The sequence below is a fragment of the Molossus molossus genome, unplaced genomic scaffold, assembly GCF_014108415.1.
Source record: "Molossus molossus isolate mMolMol1 unplaced genomic scaffold, mMolMol1.p scaffold_m16_p_14, whole genome shotgun sequence".
NCBI classification, from domain to species: domain Eukaryota; kingdom Metazoa; phylum Chordata; class Mammalia; order Chiroptera; family Molossidae; genus Molossus; species Molossus molossus.
The window spans coordinates 28,281,644-28,305,628 of NW_023425349.1; the positions used below are offsets into that span (position 1 = coordinate 28,281,644).

The 23,985-nt window shown below is 38.5% G+C and overlaps 1 protein-coding gene across 1 annotated transcript in view; it reads left to right on the top strand.

Moving 5' to 3' along the window:
• GRIN3A (glutamate ionotropic receptor NMDA type subunit 3A) overlaps positions 1-23,985 on the top strand; it is a 156,098-nt gene that overhangs the window by 67,484 nt on the left and 64,629 nt on the right. The window contains exon 3 of the mRNA XM_036261266.1: positions 5,051-6,098. Within this exon, the coding sequence (XP_036117159.1) occupies positions 5,051-6,098 (1,048 nt within the window). The remainder of the gene's footprint in view (positions 1-5,050; positions 6,099-23,985) is intronic.

Here is a 23,985-nt window from a genome sequence, read left to right on the forward strand (position 1 = left end):
ACATCACTAGTCATCAGAGAGATGCAAATTAAAACAACTATGCTCACTCGAGGATATTTTTCCTTTTTTTTTTTTGTACAGATAGAGTGGGAGGGAGAGAGAGGAAGGGAGAGAGAGAGAGAAACATCGAAGTGAAGGGACACATCGAGTGGCTGCCACCCGCACGACCAACCAGGGCCGGGGACAAACTGCAACCGAAGTACGTGCCCTTAGCGGGAACCGAACCCGGGTCTCTCCAGACCGCAGGCCGACACTCTAACCGCTGAGCCAAACTGGCCAGGGCAAAACAACTATGAGATATCATCTCACACCTGCCAGAATGGCTGCCATCAACAAATCATCAAACAAGTGCTGGTGAGGATGTGAAGAAAAGGAGACTCTAGTACTGTACACTGCTGGTAAGAATGCAGATTGGTGCAGCCACTATGGAAAACGGTATGGTGTTTCCTCAAAAAATTAAAAATTGAACTGCTATTTGACTCAGTGATCCCACTTCTAGGAATATATCCTAAGAAGCCTGAAACACCAATCAGAAAGAATATATGTACCCCATGTTCATAGCAGCACTATTTACAATAGCTAAGATCTGGAAACAACCCAAGTGTCCATCAATGGATGAGTGGATAAAAAAGCTGTGGTACATATACACAATGGAATACTACGCAGCTATCAGAAAGAGAGATCTCTTATCCTTTGAGACGACATGGAGGGACCTGGAAAGTATTATGCTAAGTAAAATAAGCCAGTCAGAGAAAGACAAATATCACATGATCTCACTCTTTTGTGGAATATAATGAACAATATAAGCTGATGAACAAAATAGACCCAGAGACATAGAATTAGGGTACAGGCTGACAACCCTCAGAAGAGGGGGATGGGGGGAGGGAAGAGATAAACCACAGAACTTACATGCATATATATGTAACCAATGGGCATAGACAACAATGCTGGGGGCAGGGTGGGGGGAGATCGGGAGGAGGGTGTCAATGAGGGAAAAAGGAGAAACATCTATAACAAAAATTAATAAAATGCACAAAAAAACAACAACAAATGAATAAGAAAATTCTTTAATTAGTATGTTGTTTTGTGTACAAATGTGGCTTTTAAGATATATCTCAAATACATTAACCACTGATCTTATTTATACTGTGAACTGTCTCAAAAACATTTTTTACATAATTTTCAAAGTGCAAAAATTTTCTCAGCTCCTCTACAAATCAACATGTATTCTTAATTAGTGCCATAATTGGGAATTTTTACTAAAGCAATAAGTTATCCCACTGCAAATTAACTAATGAGCTTCATTCTTTTGAGCGGAGTGGTATCTTGGGAGGTTTAATAATAAAAGAATGTATATCTGAACTGGCTTATTCCTCACTCACCATGTGCAAGGCAGTGCTAACCCAGGTTCTCACTCATAGAGTGAGATCTAAGCCCTTATCATACTGTGACAGAGCTAGTATAATATTCTTCTAAGTGTCCGCCTGGTCACCATCTCTTCCTTCCTAAACATATATTTTACCTGTTCTCAGATCAGTATTATTAATGCAGATATCTGGTTATGTCATTGTTGTGCTAAAAAATCTTCACAGCTCCAGTCAGCTTGTTGTGCTTACCGCCCCTTACCTTTCATCCTGAATCTGGAAAAGATGTATTTAGAATTCACATCTAGGCTGAGCAGCAGTGTGATCAGCACAGGGTGTGGTGTTATTATTGGTCCTTGTGACCCGGGCTCTAAATTTCTATTTTAAAACACTAGGATTCCTTTTCCCATTTTTTTATACCCATATGGGCTTACACAGAGTTCATATTTAACTAAACACTCCAGATCTTGTTGATATAACCTTCCATCAGGCCGAGTTGCACACAGTCTTAGTCTGATTTGTGAACTAAATGCAACCCTTTGCATCTGGCCCTTTTAAAACCACTACTTTTCCTTCTGAAACTCTGTGTCTCTTGATTATGCCATCTTCTCTCTACTTCTACTGCTATTATCGGAGCCCTTGTGGCCTTAAGCCCCTGGGGGGGGGGGGGGGGACAGGAGCAGAGAGGGAGGAAGAGAGGAAGCAAGAGTGGGGAAAGAGCATTATTCCTCGCATCTGAAACTGCTCAGCCCCTCCTCCTTCCCAACCATTTCCTATATAGCTAGGAGGAAAGAAACCTCTCTGAAATCAAATCTGATCATCATGTCCTTCCCCAGATAAAACTTTCTCAGTGGCTCTTCATTACCTTCATGGTGGCCTCGACCTTTTGTAATTTGCACCCTCACCTCCAGCCTCCTTCGCCACTGCTTATCATCACACGGCTCTGGCTGTGGCTCTTGCACACACATCTCCCTGAGTGGACAGCGTTTGTCCCAGCTTTTCTTCCTGGCCAACTGTAGGTCCTTCTTCAAGACTCAGCTGTGGCACTTCTTCCCCTAAGGAGCCTTCCTGGTTACCCCTAGAGTACAACGCGCAGGTGCCCTGCTCGCTGTTCCAGTGGCTCATCTTGCCAATAAAATGATTCCCGGCTTTTCTTTCTCTTGTTCATCCAAGAAGAGACACGAGCAAGACCAAAATGAACATGGTAGAATTTGATTTAAACAAAACTAGGATTTCAGTCTTTTCTTCTTTTAATTAACATAGTGAGCGTTGAGACTTGGCAGCACAATGTCATGACAAGACAAAGAGTGTGCAGTGCGACTATAAAAGCTATCAATGAGATCATTTTAATTTCCCCTCACCACAAAACTGAAAATAAAGCAGACAGAAATAATCTGTCGTAAGTGGGGATTCTCAGAGACCCAGTTTCTCTGTGCCAGTTACATGGTGAAACTAACACTACGGTCTGGGGAAATGGAAGATATTTCCATCCTGATTGATTTGCCTTTCTGTGACCAGTGCCTGCCTCCAAGACAGCTGAGCACTGTCCTTCAGCCCTGGCCATCTTGAATGTCATTATCACTGAGAATGAGGAATTGTTTTACTGGGATCAGGGAGTTATGTAATCTCTGAAAAATTTCTGATAACTTCTAGTGCCTTATTTTCTAAGATAATTTAAGTATGTATTCTATTTCAAGGGTCCGTCCAGTAAAAATCTATAGTCATTACTCCCTAGTAACCTTAAAATAATAAAGGGCTCCTCTTTCGTCAACTTTGATTTTACTTTCCCAGTAACAAAATGAAATTAACATAGTTATTACTAACTATTTTATTCCCTAGGCTATGTCAGCAAGTGCACGTGTGTATTGTGTATGTTTCTTGACAGATCTGAAAGTAGGCTGCTCATCAGAAGCACAGTTATAGTTACCCTTTCCTTATAGTACCCAGGTAATTATCAAGTGATTAATCTGTATATTTTAATGATTTAGATCCCTACTTCTCTAGAGAAGCCAAAAACTGTTTTGAAGTCTAAGATAACTGAGACTTCATTACTTGTTCCAAAATAGAACTCATGTTAAGTGGTTGAATCCCACTGGGGAGTGCTAACATGAATAATCACCATTACTTGCAATCTACCAGAATGAGTAGTTTCATCATTGCACTTAGTGATAGTAGCATCTCCAAATACGATTTACATTTATATCTCTAATGAAAATTAGTATATTCTTCACACTTTCTGATTTTTCTATATGCCTTCTGTGGCAGCATAACTTCTTACTGTTTATATTTGCATTTGCAGATTACTGGGCGATGTGGCAGGCGGTGGGTTGCATGTGTCTTGCTGAGAGCCTAGATTTGTATTATCTCAGCTCCTCAAAAAAATCTTCTGTGGTACAGTCCACATTCCAATTTAATTCCTTTTAATGTGAAGTGCATTTTGAGTGCCCTCTATGAGTTTCTCATAATGCAGTACTTTGTATCTTCAGCTTGAGAAATTATAGGTAAGCCAGAAAAGTGACCTGGGGACAGCCTTGATTGAAAAAACTTGAATGACACTAAACAATAGCTACCATGTCTGGAATATGTGTTTTACGTCAGAAGGTGTGGTATGTGCCTTTATGTGCATTATTTCCAATCCTTGTAATGGAGGAAGTATTATCTTCCCCATTTTGCTGATTATGAAGGTTAGAATTCAGTAAGTCATCCAAGGACAATGCCAGAAGGTGGCTGGACTAGTCTTCAAACAAAGGTGGGTCTGATGTCGAAGTCTGGGCTTTTATTCTGACCCTAGACCATAATTAAGAGTACAGAGGTGCCACAGACTTATATGTTACCTCTTACTGTCTTATCTTCCTAGAGTCAAGAAAGACAGGGACTCTAACCAAACATTTTCCTGTCCTACCCATATCAGAACATATGTGTACTGACAGTGCCCTGGTTCACAGGGTTAGGAATCAGTGTATCATTCAGTTGGTAATTTTCCTTCCTTTGAGTTCTGGCAGAAGCTCTTTCTAGAGCCAGAGCCAATTGTTCTTCTCTAATGACTTAGAGGGAGGGTAGCCTGAGGCTCTCTGGAGAACTGCAAATCCATTTATCATCTTTTCCTTTGTTCCATGGATGGTAGCCCGCATGCAACTTTAACTGGCCTCACGGGGGACAGATATATTGATTGTTTTCACTCTCAAGAAAAAACACTGGTAACAAGATGTGGCAATTTTCTAGAATTATGAATGCAATTTTTAAGCAATTATGAAAGTGTACTGACCAAAACTTATTCCTCACACCAAAAAATATTTATTGAAGTGATTCAGTTGCAATCAAATGTAGTAACCAAAAGAAGTGAGACATGTTAAAGATGCTGAGAAACTCCACAGCTTAAAAAATACATAATTAACAGTTTACAAAAGAAAATAATTAACACCTTTCTTAACTAGGAATAAAGAAATCTGGAATAAGACCAAGAGCCAAGCATGTAGCCTGGGTATTAGAACCTGAGGGTAAGATCTCACTGGTTCAGTGAGATAGGACTCCTATCTCAATTAATTCCTGAAGAAATTATGGTTAATGCCTTTTTAAACAAGATTAGAGTTTCTTTTTACTAAGACAAAGAAGTAAATATGAGCATGGCTTCCTGTCTTTGGTTTTACCTCTCTTTCTTACTTTTTGCCTTTGCTCCTCTTTGCCAGGTTTCTAGCCAACACCACTTTCAGAGGCCTCAGTGGTTCCATCAAAGTAAAAGGTTCTTCTATCATCAGCTCAGAAAACAACTTTTTCATCTGGAATCTGCAACATGACCCCATGGGAAAGCCAATGTGGACCCGCTTGGGCAGCTGGCAGGGGGGAAAGGTTGTCATGGACTATGGAATATGGCCAGAGCAGGCCCAGAGGCACAAAACCCACTTCCAACACCCAAACAAGCTACACTTGAGAGTGGTTACCCTGATCGAGCATCCGTTTGTCTTCACCCGGGAGGTAGATGATGAAGGCTTGTGCCCTGCTGGCCAACTCTGCCTTGACCCCATGACTAATGACTCTTCCATATTGGACAGCCTTTTTAGTAGCCTCCACAGCAGTAATGATACCGTGCCCATCAAACTCAAGAAGTGCTGCTATGGATATTGCATTGATCTGCTGGAAAAGCTAGCAGAGGATATGAACTTTGACTTTGACCTCTATATTGTTGGAGATGGAAAATATGGAGCCTGGAAAAATGGGCACTGGACTGGACTGGTGGGTGATCTCCTGAGTGGGTCAGCCCACATGGCAGTCACTTCCTTCAGCATCAATACTGCACGTAGCCAGGTGATCGATTTCACTAGTCCTTTCTTCTCCACCAGCTTGGGCATCTTAGTGAGGACCCGAGACACAGCAGCTCCCATTGGAGCCTTCATGTGGCCACTCCACTGGACACTGTGGCTAGGGATCTTTGTGGCCCTGCACATCACTGCCATCTTCCTCACTCTGTATGAATGGAAGAGCCCCTTTGGTATGACTCCCAAGGGGCGGAATAGGAGTAAAGTCTTCTCCTTCTCTTCAGCCTTGAATGTCTGTTATGCCCTCTTATTTGGTAGAACAGCAGCCATCAAACCCCCAAAATGCTGGACTGGAAGGTTTCTAATGAACCTTTGGGCCATTTTTTGTATGTTTTGTCTTTCTACATACACGGCAAACTTGGCTGCTGTCATGGTAGGTGAGAAGATCTATGAAGAGCTTTCTGGAATACATGACCCTAAGGTAATACTTCTTTTTTACTCTAGCTCTCTTTATCATCCATTAAAACTCCATATATTGTGTCTTATGTTGTAGTATGTGTATGTTCTCTCATATAACACAAAATATTCTCTCAGCCATCTGTAGAGACTAGTACAAAATCTGTTGCCATATTGAATTAAATATTTTATTGTTGTACTAGATGAAACAGAAAGAGTGAAGGGCTTCGGGGAGTGTTTGTTCTGGAGAAAGTCTTTCTGGTAGAACCATCTATTAGTACAGTGTTTCCTTGTGTTATTTAACTGACAGAATGGCTATCTGGGAATAGTCTTACAAAATATATTCACCCAAAGCAGACTTCAAAAATGGATTAATTATTTCTCTTGTGAATAAATGGAAATAGTGAGATCTGTATTTTAAATAGTAAAGAATATTTTTTCCACCATTAAAAAAAATAGTAAAATGGAAAGAGTGAACATTTTATCATAAGCGCCCAATTCAGGTGCTAGAGAATTCAGTGGTATAGAAGAAGGGGTGCTGAACTAACTGAGGTGGCAGGATTAGCTAAGAACAGGGTATCCTTATAGAGTAAGGAAAGTTGTAGAGCTGGGCACCTTGGATTGGGAGAAGATCACCAACAGTTATACTACAATTGTCCAAGGACATTTAAGAAAAATTACATCTGTCCAGCTGGTGTGGCTCAGTGGTTGGGCATCAACCCATGCACCAAGCGGTTGCCAGTTCGATTCCCAGTCAGGCCACATGCCCAGGTTGTGGGCCAGATCCCCGGTGGGGAGCAGGAGGTGGCCAATCGATGCTCTCTCTCATCAATGTTTCTATCTCTCTCTCTCTCTCTCTCTCACTTCCTCTCTCTCCAAAATCAATAATGGAAAGAAAAAAAAAGAAATTTATATCTAATCCAGGCTGCCTTTTATATCCTAGATATCTGACCCTAAAGGCAGAAGGGGGTAGGAGGGTGGAGTTCAAGCAAACAGGTAAAGCAGTGGTGAATTTAACAAATCAGAACCAAAAATTGCCAAATTTAAGTCACAATGTTATGTATGAGAAACATGAAGTAATGATTTTAGTGATTAAAAGAAAATCTTAAAGATAAATTTTACACAGCAGTAAAATAAATTTTTAAACTTATTTTATTGTTGAGAGTATTACAGATGTTCCTCATTCCCCTCCTTTGACCCTGATGACCCAGCTCCCTCACACCCCAGGCCTTCACCTGTCTATTGTCTGCATCCATGGGCTATGCATATATGCATATAAACTATTTGATTAATCTCTTCCCACCTTCCCTCTGAGATCTTTTAGTCTGTTAAATACTTCCAAGTCTATGGTCCTATTTTGTTCATTAGGTTCCACATATAAGTAAGATTGTGTGATATTTGTCATTCTCTGAGTGGTTTATTTTACTTAGCATAATAATCTCCAGTTCCATCGATGCTCTCTCAAAGGGTAATAGAGCCTTATTTTTTATAGCTGCATAGTATTCCATGGTGTAAATGTACCACAGCTTTTTTATGTACTCATCTACTGATGGGCACTCAGGCTGTTTCTAGATCTTAGCTATTTTAAATAATGCTGCTATGAACATAGGGGTGCATAGCTTCTTTCTGATTGGTGTTTTGGGATTCTTGGGATATATTCCCAGAAGTGGGATTGTTAGGTCAAGTGGAAGTTTCATTTTTAATTTTTTGAGGAAACTCCATACTGTTTTCCATAGTGGCTATACCAGTCTGCATTCCTACCAGCAGTGTACTAGGGTTCCCTTTTCTCCACATCATTGCCAGCTCTTGTTTGTTGATTTATCGCTGATAGCCATTCTGACAGGTGTGAGAAAATGACTCATTGTGGTTTTAATTTGTATCTCTCTGATGATTAGTGGCATTGAACATTTTTTTATATGTCTATTGGCCATCTGTACGTCCTCTTTGGAGAAGTACCTATTCAAGTCCTTTGCCCGTTTTTTAATTGAATTGTTTGTCTTCCTCTTGTTGAAATGCATGAATTCTTTATATACTTTGAAAATTAGCCCCTTATCAGATGTATCATTAGTGAATATGTTCTCCCGTATGTTGGGTTTTCTTTGCATTTTAAAGATGGTTTCTTTTGTTGTTCAGAAGGTTTTTAGTTTGTTGTAGTCCAATTTATTTATTTATTTTCTTTGTTTCTCTTGCCCTAGGAGATGTATAGGCAAACATTCTGCTATGTGAGATGTCTGAGATTTTACTATCTATGTTTTCTTCTAGAAATTTTTTTTATTTTTGTGACTTATATTTAAGTCTTTTATCCATTTTGAGTTTATTCATGTGTATGGTATAAGTTGGTGGTCTAGTTTCATTTTTTGGCATGTACCTGTCCAGTTTTCCCAACACTATTTGTTGAAGAGACTGTTTTTACTCCATTATATGCTCTTGCCTTTTTTGTCAAATAATAATTGACCATAATGGCATGGGTCGATTTCTGGGGTCTCTTTTCTGTTCCATTGATCTATATGCCTGTTCTTGTGCCAGCATCACACTGTTTTTATTACAATGGCTTTGTAGTATAGTTTGATATTTGGTATTGTGATCACTCAACTTTGATCTTCTTTCTCAAGATTGCTGCGGTTCTTCAGGGTCTTTTTTTGGTCCCATATAAATGTTTGGAATATTTGTTCTAGATTTGTGAAATATGCTGTTGGTATTTTAATAGAAATTGTATTGAATCTAGATTGCTTTGGGTAGAATGGACATTTTAATGAAGGTAATTCTTTCAATCCAAGAATATGGTATATTCTTCCACTTGTTTGTATCTTCCTCTGTTTCTTTTTTCAGTGTCCTGTAGTTGTCTGAATATAGGTCTTTTACCTCCTTGGTTAAGTTTATTCCTAGGTATCTTATTTTCTTGTTGTTGCAATGATAAATGAGATTGTTTTCTTAGTTTCTCTTTCTAAGAATTCATTATTGGTGTATAAAAAATGCCATTGGTTTTCAGATGTTAATTTTGTATCCTGTTACTTTGCCGAATTCATTTATTAAATTTAGTGCTTTTTGGTGGAGTCTTTAGGATTTCTATGTACAGTATTATGTCATCTGTGAATAATGATAGTTTTACTTCTTCTTTTTTAATTTAGATGCCTTTTATTTTTTCTTCTTGTCTGATTGCTGTGGCTAGGATTTTCAGTACTGTGTTGAATAAGAGTGGTAAAAGCAGACAACACTTTCTTGTTCTTGTTCTTAAGGAAAGTGCTTTTAGTTTTTCCTATTTAGTACAATGTTGGTTGTAGGTTTATCATATATGGCCTTTATTATGTTGAGGTATATTTCTTCTATTCCCACTGTGCTGAGAGTTTTTATTAAAAATTAGTGCTGGATTTTTTCAAATTCTTTTTCTGCATCTATTGATATGATCATGTGATTTTTATACTTTATTTTGTTTATGTGATATATCACATTTATTTTATTTATTTATTTTTAATCCTCACCTGACAATAGTTTTCTATTTATCTTCAGATAGAGTGGGGGAGAGAGAGAGAAACATCAACGTGAGAGGGACACATCGACTGGTTGCCTTCTGCAAGACCCCGACCAGGGCCGGGGATAAACTGCAACTGAGGTACGTGCCCTTAGCTGGAATCTAACCAGCGACTCATTGGTCCATGAGCCAATGCTTTACTGCTAAGCCAAACTGGCCAGGGCTGATGTATCACATTTATTAATTTGCAAATATACCAGACTTTCATCCCCAGAATAAATCCTACTTGGTCATGGTGTATGATCTTTTTCACGTATTGCCAGATATGATCTGCTACTATTCTTTTGAGAATTTTAGCATTTACGTTCATCAGGGATATTGGCCTGCAATTTTCTTTCTTTGTAGTGTCTTTATCTGGTTTTGAGATTAGGATAATGCTGGCCTCCTAAAAAGAGCTTGGGAGTATTTCCTTCTCTTGAATTTCTGGAATAGTTTGAGGAGCCTAAGTGTTAATTCTTCTTTGAATGATTTATAAAACTTACCTGTAAATCTGATTAGTCCAGGACTTTTGTTTTCTGGAGTTTTTAAAATTACTGCTTCAATTTCATTAGTTGTTATCGGCCTATCATTCCATTCCCTACTCCACCAGAAAGGTAAAATTATAAATCTAACCCAGCACACAAGATAAAGTGAGTAGAACTGAACAAAGTCAACTTTCTGTTATAGCTAGCAAGTTCCTAATGAAGAGAGATAAGCCTAAATTTAACCATTTTAAATTTGAGATAATAAATACATTTCTGCTGAATTTGCCAAAAATGTATATATCTTTCCTAGTGTTGTTTCTATGTTAAAGACTCTCATTTATAGGTTTTTTGTTTGTTTGTTTTTTCATATAAAAACATCCAGATTATTTGACTAAGCAATACTTAAAAAGGAAGATTTGTGATCTGGATTAATATACAGTTCATCAGTGAATTGAGTCCTAGCCGCATAAGTATCTGTAATCACGATATCAGATAACTTGCAATGAATGTAATAGCTCCATTTTTCTTCTTGATCATAATTGTTTAGTATGCTGACTATACATTTAACACGATTAATTAAACTGTTAAGAGTTAAGAATGTGACTATTTCATTACCATTTCAGAGATGAGATTCACTTGCTTCAACCAACTACTTTGAATCAGAAATAAAATTAAAAGCAAAACGCTGTGCAGAACAGACTAATTTGCAATTCATTACATGTTGCAGTAGCCACGGCAGGCTAGAAGACTTTTTTTTTTTCCTGACAGGGTCAGAGGGAGGAAATAACCTTTTGCTGGCTGCTCTTACAGATAACCCTAAGGGAGAGGGACTGGCCTGCTGTGCAAACAAAATGCAAGAGAATGGTTCTATCCTCACTTAATTATTTTTGCCAGAATAATTTATTTTACCCTAAAAGTAATATATGTGGTTTCTCATGGCCTCCCACGGACTCTTCTGGAAAGCAAGTGCCATGCTTCAAAGCGGGTGGGCTCTTAAAGCATGAGACCATGAAAGAAAGAATCTGTGAGTGATATATGTGAGAGAGACTCTATGGGTATTTCCCTGACATAAAACTAGCACTATTCATTTAGGCAGAAAACAGAGTAAAGTAGACAGATGGAAACTAGCACCCATTGGCTCATCATCCAAAGTCATTTTCTGTTAGCATTGTGAGGTGATTGACAGGTGACAGAAACTGCAGTTTTATTTTTATCCAACAAGCTCTTCCCCTGGGTCTATGATCTAAGGTATAGACCTGGGCATTCTTAGAACCTTCCAGCCTTTGACATCCAATGTGCTGAGATATACGACAAGATGAAGAATATCACATCATAAATTGTGAAATACCTTGAAAAACAAAACCTTATCCCCTCTCTTGGAGTTAAATTGGCCCAGTTGAAAGAACACATGAGCATCTGAAATGAGCTATTTGCTCATTTTAATGGACTTTCCAGCCCTTCTTTTCCAGCTTCTCACATAAAATGCCCCCTTTAGCCCTATTCTCTAATATATTAAAAACAAGACCTCAGCTCCTTAGAGAGAATAGGAGGCTAGTGTCATTTTTTTACAGGCGAATTATGGTGCTGCTTTAGAAAAACAGTCCTAGTGAACATTAAAGTAAATATTTAAAATTAAATAGACCTGCTGTGAAGGCAAGAGCAGACTCTAACCAGAAATATTAAAGTAAAGGACATTCGCAGAGCCCTAGCAGGATCTAAGCATTTCCCCAAACAATCACCTTTATTGATCTTCATAGAACAGCATGTGGCCACCTCATAAAACATATGAATTCATGTCGTAAAAGCTGGCCTTGGAGCAGGGAGGGATGCCAGAACTCCAAGGCAAACAACACACTGCAAATGGAGTTTGAGGTGAGGAGAAAGGAAAGGGAACTACCCCACACCTTTCATTCGTTCTTTCTTTAATTCATCGGATAATAGCAACTTCTGTTCCAGGCACCGTGCCAGGGGGCTGGGTCTTCAGTAGTGAGCAAAACAGACACTGTCCTTGCAACATGGGGTGTAGTGGGAAAGAAGGACATTTATCAGGGGAGCACATAAATCAGCTCATGAATTAAACCATGGTAACTTACTGTAAAGGAAACTGACAGCAGAATCAGGGAGCCTCCAGGAGACCTGATCTGACTGGAGAAGCGCCCTGCACCCAGATCTGAAGGATGTAAGTGAGCTAATGGGAGTTGGGGTGCTAGGAGGAGAGCATCTCAGGGCAGCAGCGTGTGCAGAAGCCCCGAGACTGGAGGAAGAGGGGTGCGATTGTGGCCACCCCATCACTAGAAAGCCAGGAAAAGGGAACAAGGACAGGACGAGTTAATAAGATAGTGGGTTTTGATCACCAGACATTCTAGAGAGAAAATTTATTAAAAGAAGGAAAATCCAAGAACTGCTCTAGTGTGAGGAAAGCTGCACTTCCCACGGGCCCCTGTGCTTCCAGATCAAAAACATAATTGGGAAACGGCCCACTCACTCTGGCAGCCAAAGTTCCTGATAGATTGGGACAGCGTCTCTGTAGGAATTCCGTTAAAACCATTGTTAATGGGCAAACATAAAAGATGCTTTGGATAAAAAACTCAGTGTGCTGATGGTGGCACACATCTTGCCAACATACTAAACGCCATTGAGTTATACATTTGAAAGGGGTGAATTCCATGGTATGTGAGTTATAATTCAATAAAGCTGTTTTCATAATAAGCAAACAAACTGCCATGTTACAAAATTGGAAGACTGAATATTTAAAGATGTCAAGTATTCCCTAAGTTTATAGGTCTAAATCAAGCCCAAAGTCCCAAAGGACTTCTTCTTGTTTGTTGCCCAATCTTCTAAAAATAACATATTAAAGTTCATTTAAAAAATATAAGAATCTAGGGATTCTATATTAAAAACTTAATGCTAGTAAAACTGACAGAAAAGCTGACACTCCTTGACCATTCCATACGTCAGACACTGTTGTTAACAGCATTAATATAATATATCCCCCCTTTAAATCGTCATGGAAATTAAAATAATCCAAGTGAAGCAACTTATACAAAAAACACAAAATAAGAAAAAATAGTTAAAAGTGTTCTCAGATTTTAATACCAGTGTTACTTATATTTATCCTGAGCAATTGATCCTCTCTCTTTCATCCTCTGTCTCATTGTCAATGTGAACTTGGTAAACGGCAAGATTCTCTTTTCGGGCTAACATCTGGAGAGTTTGGAGGCAGATGTCTTGCCTAAGAGCAGATTTATTGTCATTGCAGTATGCGTTTTAAGCACCATTCCTGGCTTCATGTTGTTTTCCTGCTTCATCCTATTTTAATTTATGCTATTCTGCATTTTGTGACCTTTCAACTGTCTTCAATCCTTTCAGGAGGAGAGCAAGATATACATTAAATAATGTTAAAAATCTAATAATAAATCAAGAATATTAACAGCAATTCAGAAAAAGAAATAAAATTGACCGAGAAATATAAAAATGTTAACTCTCACTTGTAATCAAAGAAATTCTAACAGAAACAGTAATGAAATGATATTTTTACCTGTCAGATCAGGAATCATAACTGATAGTTCTCCATCGTAGTGGGAGCACATTAAGACTGGCGCTGGCATTCACTGCTATAGGGAGGGTAAGTTGGCATGATTTTTTCATAAATCAATTTGACCATTTGTGTCAGGAGCCTTAAAAGGGTTCATGCCCTTTCACCCTTGACTTCCACTTCTAGGAATCTGTCCAAAGGAAATAACATATGAACAACAATTTATTGCAAAGATTCACCACTGTCTTACTCAAAATAGCAAAACTTGAAAACCAAGTAAATGTCCAACAGTAGCACAATTAATACATTATAATATTCCTATGTGTTATAAAAGTTTAGCCAGTAGAGATGATTTTGAAAAGTTTTAAAATGTCAAAAAATCAAAATATCATGTTAAGTAAAAGTTAGGTTACAAAAGCGTATCTATGAGAATGCTTAGTTTCCAGTTTTGTAATATACCTATGCACATGCTATAAAGAGAAACAACTAGAAGGAAGAGATAATAACCTTAACAGCATTGATATCCAAGCACTGTAATTACAGGAAATACATATTTTATCATTTCCACTTCTATTTCCTGCAATGTCCATGTATTATTTATGTGATGAGAAAATACATAATAAGCCAAGTAAGGATGAGAATAATTGAGATGTGAGACAATTGTCACAGCAGCCTGTATGCCTCACACGCACTGTTGCTGCCTACAGCCTTTCAAGTCCAGGAAGGGTGAGTTCCTCAACGAACAGCACTCCCATAGTAAGATGTTTGCATCTTAAAGAGGCTATGCTTTCCACAGAGACTTTCCGAAGCCAATTTTTATTCCCATCCAGTTTATTTCTTTCACAGGACTTGACACAATCTGAACTTGTCATCCTATCTGTTTGTAATTGTCCCCCTTGTGTTTCGCTGGATCTGCACAGTGTTGGGTGAACAGTAAATATTCTTTAAATGTTTTTCAATTAATAAGTGGATGTAAAATGGCAGCATCATTGGAATAAGGGTATAACCTTCTGCAGGGATTACTTTGAAATAAATGCTTTTGATAAGACTTTCATAACCATTCTCATACTGGATGCTATGGAACAAATAGAAGGAAAGTCCGGTAAGGGGTGCTGTACTGTGATACAAAGGGCAAAGTCCCAGCGTTGGACAGATCTACGTTTAATGTATCATAGGTTAGTGCCATGAAATTTAGCAAGTTACTTGCCATGGCCTCTGTGTCTTCATTCAAGAGGATTCCAGTAAACAGTGGAGTGAAATATCTGACTGAAGTTCTGATTCCATTCACTACTCAATTGTAAACTTTATGAGAGTGAAGACCAGATCTATCTTACGCACCTGTATCCTTAGAATATGGCAACCACTTATTCAGATAATATTGGGTAAATAATGGACTTGGCCCTGAGGCCAGGCAGGGGTCTCCAGCAGGATAGAGGCAGAGAGCAGAAGCACCTCTCGCTTGAAATTGGAGAGTATACCCAAATGAGTTCCAAATTATATCTGAGAGTGACCAGGAGTGTTTGAGCCTTGAGATTGATATAATCAGATTATCAAAGCAAAGAAAACCTAAGACCATGATGCCCATCTCCGAGCCAAGGGTCAGAGGGGCAGGATCCTTGAATGGCAGTGTGAGACAGTTGTATTGCCCCAGTCTAGGTGGTCCTTGGTCCCCAGTGGCAGATTGTGGAGTTAGGTCAGAAACACTTTGTGGTTCAGTAAGGACGAGACACACAGTACACGCCACTTATTAGGAGTTGAAAATGTGCATTTCTCTTCTCCTCCTAAGTCTTCTTCAATTCAAGGAATGTTAGGAAAACCATCAAGACTTAGCTAATTCAGGTTGATAAATAGAAAGCTGAACAAATGTACATGTGATCTGTTTATTTCCTTATCTACATCCAAAATAATTTTGAGATGGTTCTTTATAGAATTTTCTAAATAACTGCAGCTTTATTACTTTCAAATAAATACACTAATTCATAGTAACTGCAGCAAAGTGTTTTCAATTAGACACCCTGCTGGGTTTGCTTATAAGTTTACTTCCTTCATTTGAATACAAACAGAGAATGTGCCAAAATTTTGCAGACTTTTCTCTTAAAGTAGGGGGAAATAGGCTTATAACTTTGTTTACATTATTAACCTGCTTACCAAGCACCATCTTTATACATAGATACTCTCTATACCAATGAATATGTCATAGATATCTTTAAATATTCACATCTATCTTATGTAATTATAAACAATTATCCATATACACACTATGGACTGTGTTCACATACATTTATATTATTTTAGAAGTTAATGCAGGTTAATGGACTCATTCATTATTTGGGAGAACTAAGTTACTCCAGGCCACTCTTATACATAAGGTGAAAATCACTTGGCTACCCTGTCCAACTGCAAGTGAGCGGTGCCCCCACCCTCTGCCTCTTTCATTTTGGTCTCATCTTGGCCACCTCTGCTTAGCCTCACAACCATTCAAACCATTCACTCACACTAGATGCTATGGAATAAAGAGAAAGAGAGCCCCCAGTAGGGGGCGATGTACTGTAATACAAAGGGCAAAGTAATGGTGTTGGGCAGATAGAAATTTAGGTTCTGTGGTTTGCTCTGTGAAGAATCTCATTTTCATGCTCAATAAATATCTATGTGTGTCTGAAGAAATTGCAGACAACACCCAGAGGGGCTCTTTTTATGTCTAAAATATATATTTTAGCTCCACACACAGTGTGATTGAAGGTGAATGTTGGATTTTTATGACTGAGCTTCAACTTGACATTTTGGTTCTTAATCAGATCAGGAGCTAGCATGATCTAACCACCGGTGTATCCATTGGCAAGTCGGGAAGCCAAACTGTGAGTTCAGCTCTATTATTAACTCAGTCTGGGAAATTCAGCCAGTTAGGGCTCAATTTTCCCGATTGGTGCTGCATACATGCCTGCTCTAGCCAATTACACAGATATATATGATGTTATTTATAACTTAAGTTCAAAAAGACATTTTGTCAGAATCCATTAATACTTTTCAAACTCAAGAAATGCACTTACCATTGCATTTTATCAGAAAGCTGATGCCTAAAAAACGCCAAATGACAGAAAATATTAACAATGCCAACCCAAACACGACCTATCAATGTTTCCTCTAATTATATTTGAGCTAGAGTTTTGTTTTGTCTTTGTTTTTGTTTTTTTGCACACATGATCTGAAGACATGGAATTAATTGAAGTGAATCTATCAGCAAATCAGAATGTAAATGAATGTAGATATATAAATATGTATATCTCCTATGGTTTATGAGTTTAAAATAATGATCGGTCAACATCCTCAGGGTCCTACATGAACTATATAACTTCACAATAAGACCATAGATATAATTTCAGTAATAGGAACTGAAAATATCAATGTCAATAAATAATAATAATAGCACTTATTGGATATCTTCTATGTTTAAGGGACTATGTTAATTGCTTTACATGGATTTTTCTCATTTAAACTTTACTGCATTTCATACACCTGAGGGAACAGGACTAAACGAAAGTATGTAACTTGTCCAAGGCCATATAGCTAATCAATGGTACAGACAGGTTTCATACCCAGCCATATCTGACTGTAAATTGTGTTCTATTCAGTGTTTATACAAGCAGTAAGAATGTCCTCCACAGCCTCATTTATTCCAACCAGCCCTTTCCCTACCCTTGGACTTGGTCTGAAAAAGCCACTTACACACAAAGATGATTCGAGGGCAGAGACCGTTGCTGAGGCTGTGACATTGCCCTTTGTGCACACACAGTATGTGACCGAGTATGGGATGAGGAAGTGAGACATGGACTGTTGCAGCCAGAACAGGCCCTTCTGGGTACTTTATAAATTAAGAAAAAGGAGCAATTTCTCTTCATAGTGTTTTCCTTCCGCCACCACGGTGGCGCACTGTCACAGTCTCAGGTGCCCCGCTCCCTTGCCACCACTCCCTGTGAAATGGCAGCTTCTCTTGGCTTGCTTTTAGAAATCTCCAAATGAAGCTGTTGCATGTGTGAACTGGTGCTAACCCATCATGCCAGTGTGAAATCCGCCAAGTTTTACTCCATTTCACCTTTAGCACCACCCAACTCATGTAAATGTTGTTCAAAGAGCCCTGTCCAGTTTGGCTCAGCAGCTAGAGCGTCGGCTCACAGATGAAAGAGTTGCTGGTTCAATTCCGGTCAAGGGCACGGACCTCGATTGCAGCTTGCCGGTCAGGTCAGGGTGGTGCGGGAGGCAAGCTGTCGATGTGTCCCTCTCACATCGATGTTTCTCTCTCTCTTTCTCCCTCCCTCTCTTCTTCCCACTCTATCTGAAGATAAATGGGAAAATGTCTTCAGGTGAAGATTTAAAACCAATTTTTTTTTGTTCAAAGAGAACAAAGTCAGTCTCTGTTCATCAAGATATTGTTTATACTATGTAAAAACTAGACATAATCTAGAGTTATTAAGAGGAGATTGGGTAAAGTAGGGTACATTCTTCCATTGGAACATAATGTTACCATCAAGAAAAAATGAACTAGATATATATTGTCAACTAAAAAGTAGATTATACAGAATATAAAACAAAATAGTCTAAAAAAAAACATTCTACTAACATTTTTTATTTTGCTGAATTGGCAATCATGTAAAAGGGTTGCTCACTACTAGAATACAGTGGTATCAGGGGCACCTCAAACCTGTCTTCTTGCCACAGGTCCTGACATTCTCTCAACAGCCGTTTCTTTGTGTTAATTTTCCTCCAGGAGGGCCCTTTGTGTACTGCATATGTTTCAAGTTAAGACAGACGTCCCCTGAAAGAGGTGAGGTTTCTGTTAGTTCCCTATACGGATTATTGATTTAGACTAGATGAATTTGCTTACAGAGAGAACAGGGTCTGTACCACTGGACAGTTTCATGAGTTTTAGGAGAAAGATACCCACTCTCGGATTTGAGGAAGAAAAGGCCAGAGGAGGAGCATCCTGCCAAGATTCAGCCTCCTCACTCTCCTCTCATAGCTGGGGCCCTTCTCCCTCACGTTCAGACGTAGCTTTCTTCCTAACCTGTCCCTCAGCCAGGCTCAGGAACGAATCTTATTCTTACTCAGGGAGAATTTAAGATGCCCTGACCAGATCCTCTCAGAAGTGTGGTCCAAGAACCACCAGTTTTAGCATCTGCAGAATCTCAGGCCTGACTCCAGACTGACTGAACCAGAATCTTCATTTCACAAGATCCCAGCATGTTTCATTTGTACAAAACAATTGAGAGGCAGTGTTCTGGGTCAGTTCCCACATGCCCAGTATCAGGTCACTTTGCTACGGGCCCGAGTCTTATCTTCACTCGAATGAGAAACATGTCCCAGGACTAAAATTTACCTCCATTGTATAGATGGTGTCATGACCTATTGACAAGTTCAAAGTCCCAGTGACTTGTGTGCTGTGATTTTACTTATGTCGGGTCCTCTCCCAGCATCTTGGAGATGCTTCGACTCAGAACCCTAGCTTGCCAGCTACAATTTTAACCCAACTGCTAGACAACTTGGCTAATGGACCTATACAACTTTGTTCACTGTCCACCCAAAATTCTCCCTCCCCCACTGTCAATCTGATCTGTATTCCCTCTGTGCCTTCTAGTCAAACCAGCAACACACCAGACTATTTTCTGAGGCATTTCAGCAAAGAATCCCTGGTGCTTGTCACTGTTCTACTCTCAGTGCAAACAAGTTCTCCCTGGTGTTGCTCTGTAAGCCCTTTCATTCTTATTCTTTTCTCTGTAGAGATGGTAACCAGTTTATCGGCCTCTCCTCTGACTCATTATTAACCCATTTCTCACCTGCTCTCACATCTTGTAAACGACTTAACCAATCAGTGCGTCCAGCTTGTCTGGAGGAACGCACGGTGCCGCCCCGTGGTAACACAGTGTTACCATCACATGCTCGTGCACAGGTTCTTACACACCCAAGTGCTGACGGAAGAAAAGGCATTACGCAGAGGAAATACAAGCTCTAATCCTGACCCCCGAGGCTTTGGCTTTTCTTTTCATTTTTACACGCTTTTCGAAAATGACCATTTTGCTTCACGAATATGACAAACCATGACTCAAACCATGTGTATAGCACCCCATGACTCCCCAAACGCTTTCAGTCCAGCCCCCAGTCTATCCTCTACATCTGATGGCAGGAAAGGCATCCAACAGGGGAGAAGACTGAACTCAGAGAAGTTAAGTGATTGTTCCAAAGTTCAGGCTGAGAGTTAAACCCATGTGTCCTCATTTCAGATCCATCACAATTTCAGTACAATGTGTCCCCGCATATTAAACTGTGTTAAACAAGTTACTAAGCATACAATGAGAATGCTCATGGCTCCGCAGCTCTGCTCAGCACTTCAGGAAGGTGATTTGAGCAACATAATTAGCAGAACATAAAAGAAATTCATTATATGTTCATTTTATTACTGCTCGATGTACACCTAGAAATTGTGAATTCTCTCAGGTTTTTAGATGGTTTAACCTTTCAAGGAGCTGAATATTTTGCAGGTCAAATATAAAATCAAGCAGTCAATATGCTGAAAGCCAAGCCCAAGTTCTAAAATGCCAAATATATTTTGCTTTATGTCATACACCAAATGACTAATAGGCAGCAAGGGCTTTCAGAGTTATAATTTTAGCCCGAGGTTCTGGTAACTACATGAAATCCTTGAGTGGTTTATGGTATCATAAGGTGAAATTATAGCTCCCCATTGGCAAAACTTGTTGAAATGCTTTCAACCACTGAGTACCATAACTAGCCTGTCCTTTATGTCAATTATAGGAAAAACTATATTAAATGTCTACTCATTTTGACAAATGACTTTAAACATACAAATTATTTTTAAAAATGAAAATGGCAGGCAGGTGATTCATTTATCCATCTATTCCATAAATATGTGGAAGTCACCATATACCTACCACTAAGGTAAGGGCTGGGGTTACAACCAGAGACAAGTCAGATCCCTAACCCTGCCCTTAAAGAACTTTCGTTTTAGTAAATGACCATAACTATGTGATAAGTGTGATAACGATTAACAGAATGCTATACCAGTGTGTTGACAGGAAGCAGACCAACTTGAGAGTGGGGGACACAATCAGAGAAGGCCTCCTTGAAGAGGTAGTCATAGAGCTGAACTCTGAATGATGAATCAGAATTATGAAGGATAAGAGGGAGAGAAAGGTCATTCTTCACAAACAGATAATGAGAGTGAGAGAGAAAAAAGAGACTTAGAAAGGAAAACACAGAGATCTAACTTCCCTCCAAATGACAGGAACAGCTGTATGGATATGCTAGAGGAAAAACCAGGAAAGAATTAGAAAAGACTGTAACCTAAGCATTAACAAGAAATATATATACAACACATATGTGTACATACATATATGTGCATACACATACACGTATATATGATATACATTTCCCATGTATATAACATATGCATATAGTATATATAGCATATCATGTATGTGTATATCATAATATATTGTGTATACTATATGCATATAATGTATGTATATATAACACAGTATATTTGTATTTCATGTGTGTATATGGATGTATATATGTACATGTGTGTGTACCAGTCCAGAATTTGAAATGAAAAAACGTCAAGCCATTTTCTATAAAATGCCTCATCTTCTATCATAAAAGAAAATAATTTCAGATTTAAGGACTATAGAGATAATATTTAAAGAATACCTAGTTAGGATGATGAAATCAGATAAAATTATAAGCTAGAGTGTTGAATGAACCTATAGGAGCAAGATTCTAAAAGAGAACAAGAAGTTATTTAATTACATTAAATAAAACATTTACCTAATGCCCTGGCCAGTTAGGCTCAGTGGTTAGAGTGTCGGCCCATGTACCAAAGAGTCACAGGTTCGATTCCAGTCAAGGGCACATACCTCAGTTGCGGTTTGTACCTGGCCCTGGTCGGGGTCGTGTGCAAGGCAACCTGTCGATGTGGCTCTATCACATTGATGTTTCTCTCTCCCTCCCTCCCTCTCTCTCTCTCCCTCCCTCCCACTCTATCAGAAGATAAATGGAAAAATATCCTTGGATGAGGATAAAACAACAACAACAACAACAACAACAAACATTTACCTAATGAAGATATCATTCATTTTAGAGGAGAATATAAAGGTTGCCATCAAATGGAAAAGCCCCGAAAAAAGTTACTAATCATACAACTCATCTCTCAACAATATTTCCATGTCATTTCAAACAATTAAATTATATTATTATTTTCAGTGATAATGCAGTTTTCATTTTATCACACTTTGCAATAGACACAATATTTTCTCATATAAGGACTAGGTACAATGAGAGAGTTTTAGCTAAGTATAAGTGATCTAAAGTCATACACACAAAATAAAAAATAGACACAAGATTATGTTTCACAATTTCAAACTACATCAATAATAGGTGGAAGAAAAAAATACAATTAGAGACACAAACCAATAAAACAAAAGACTTACTTAAATATGTGCCCCACATTCTAAATAAATATTCTCAGTAGAGACAGAATCGCATTTGGTTTTATGTTATTTATTAGTAATTCTGTTCCCCAAAAGTAGGTTTCACTAAGAAAATGACATTTTTAGAAAAAGTCTCAATAATGTACCCTTTATAAGAGACACACGCTTTAAACAGATTTAAGCATAAAAAAAAAATTAAAGCTTGAATAATATAGTTAAAAAATACAGAAATTATTTTAAAATGTATTTTGTCACTTTAGAGTTCGTCATAAATTTTAAAATTGTAAAAGTTACCAAAATGTTTATTTTCTCTCTGAAATGCTGTGTGCAAATGAAGCTCTGAAAATAATGCAATATTTTAACCATTTTTGCATTAAACACTATAATTTAGTCACATAAAGTATCTAGCCTTTGGGAATTACAATTCTTTTAAAATCTTTCTCAGATGTCATTCCTGAGACAAATGGCATGTAATGACTGAAGTTTGAATAGCCATTTATACTTGGAATTTTTATGCATTAATAATCCTTGGAGTAGAAATGAACAGCATTTTCCAAATACAATAACTCAAAAATAATTGGAGACATTTGTGCAAATTTTTCATTTTTGAAAATCACCTTGGCCTGAATCAAACCATGGAAATTTTTAGCTCAAAGAAAAATTCTTCCTCCTCTCACCGGCCCCTTCCCCCACCAAATCACAAGGATGTGCAAGTTACCAAAACTATTTGACTATTTGATGTGAAAATGGGATTATGATGGAAGCTATCTTGCAACATTAACTGCAATGTTTATTCCCCTAAAAGACATAATTCATGGCTGTTCTACAGCCTCTTTCTTTTAGCAATTATGCATATTAGAGAAAAGTTTGAACTGAATGCAGATAGAAAACCAAGCCTTATAAAAAACAAATTTACTTGACTAGTTTGTACTGAAGGAAAATATAAAAGCTGACTAACCTGCTCAAGTCCAGGTATACCTGGTCCAAAGGGTGGGGAAGAACAAGAAAGCTCCAGTCACAGGCACTGCACAGGGCTTACTGCCTGTGATCTTTCATCAACCCATTGGCTGTCAGCTCCATCATTAGGGGACACCGTCTTCCATGGGTGGAGGATGTGAGAACTACCAACTCTGGCTTTCCCGGGAATTCAGTGCAAAAGTTGCTCTCCTAAATTGACAATCTGCTGCATAGAATACTCAAAATCACTCTTCTTGCTTTCTTTTCCTCTTCTTCTGAGGTTCATGGGATGACAGGGAAAGCATCTGCCCCAGGCCGTTTTGATCGTCCTTGTATTTTCAGAAACTAGTACAGAGTCTGGCACTTGATAAATATTAGCGGGGGGTAAAAAGAAAGATCTTGAAGTTCTGTTTCATATCAGAAAACTTGTGTTTGGTCTTATCCTTGCTACAAGGACAAGGTACTTAAACTCTACGCCTAAGAAATAATACCTACGTATAACCCTATCCTTAAGGCTATTATGAGGTAATGTGTATAAATTACCTGAGCACAATGATTGGCCTGTATCAATGTTCTGTAATTATTTGTTCAATCTATTATAGAATTTTAGATGACCATAATCCCAGAGTTACAGATGACCAGATGAATGAAGAAGGACAAATAATACCTAATATAAGGGCTGAGGATCTGCTCTAGTTATTTTTCTCATACTTCTAACAACAGGCTAAGACCAAATGCATCCTTGAATTCTCTGGGAAGAATTATAGCCAACAACAATGTCATTCAGGATTTATGCTTTGACATACATCTTGAAAATGAAGCTGTGACCATTTTTAAGTGGGAATTCTCAGAAGAAGTCCAGAAGTATTACCAAGGAATATGAAATTTATTTGTATAATTTACAGACTTACACTAACCCTCCAAGCAAG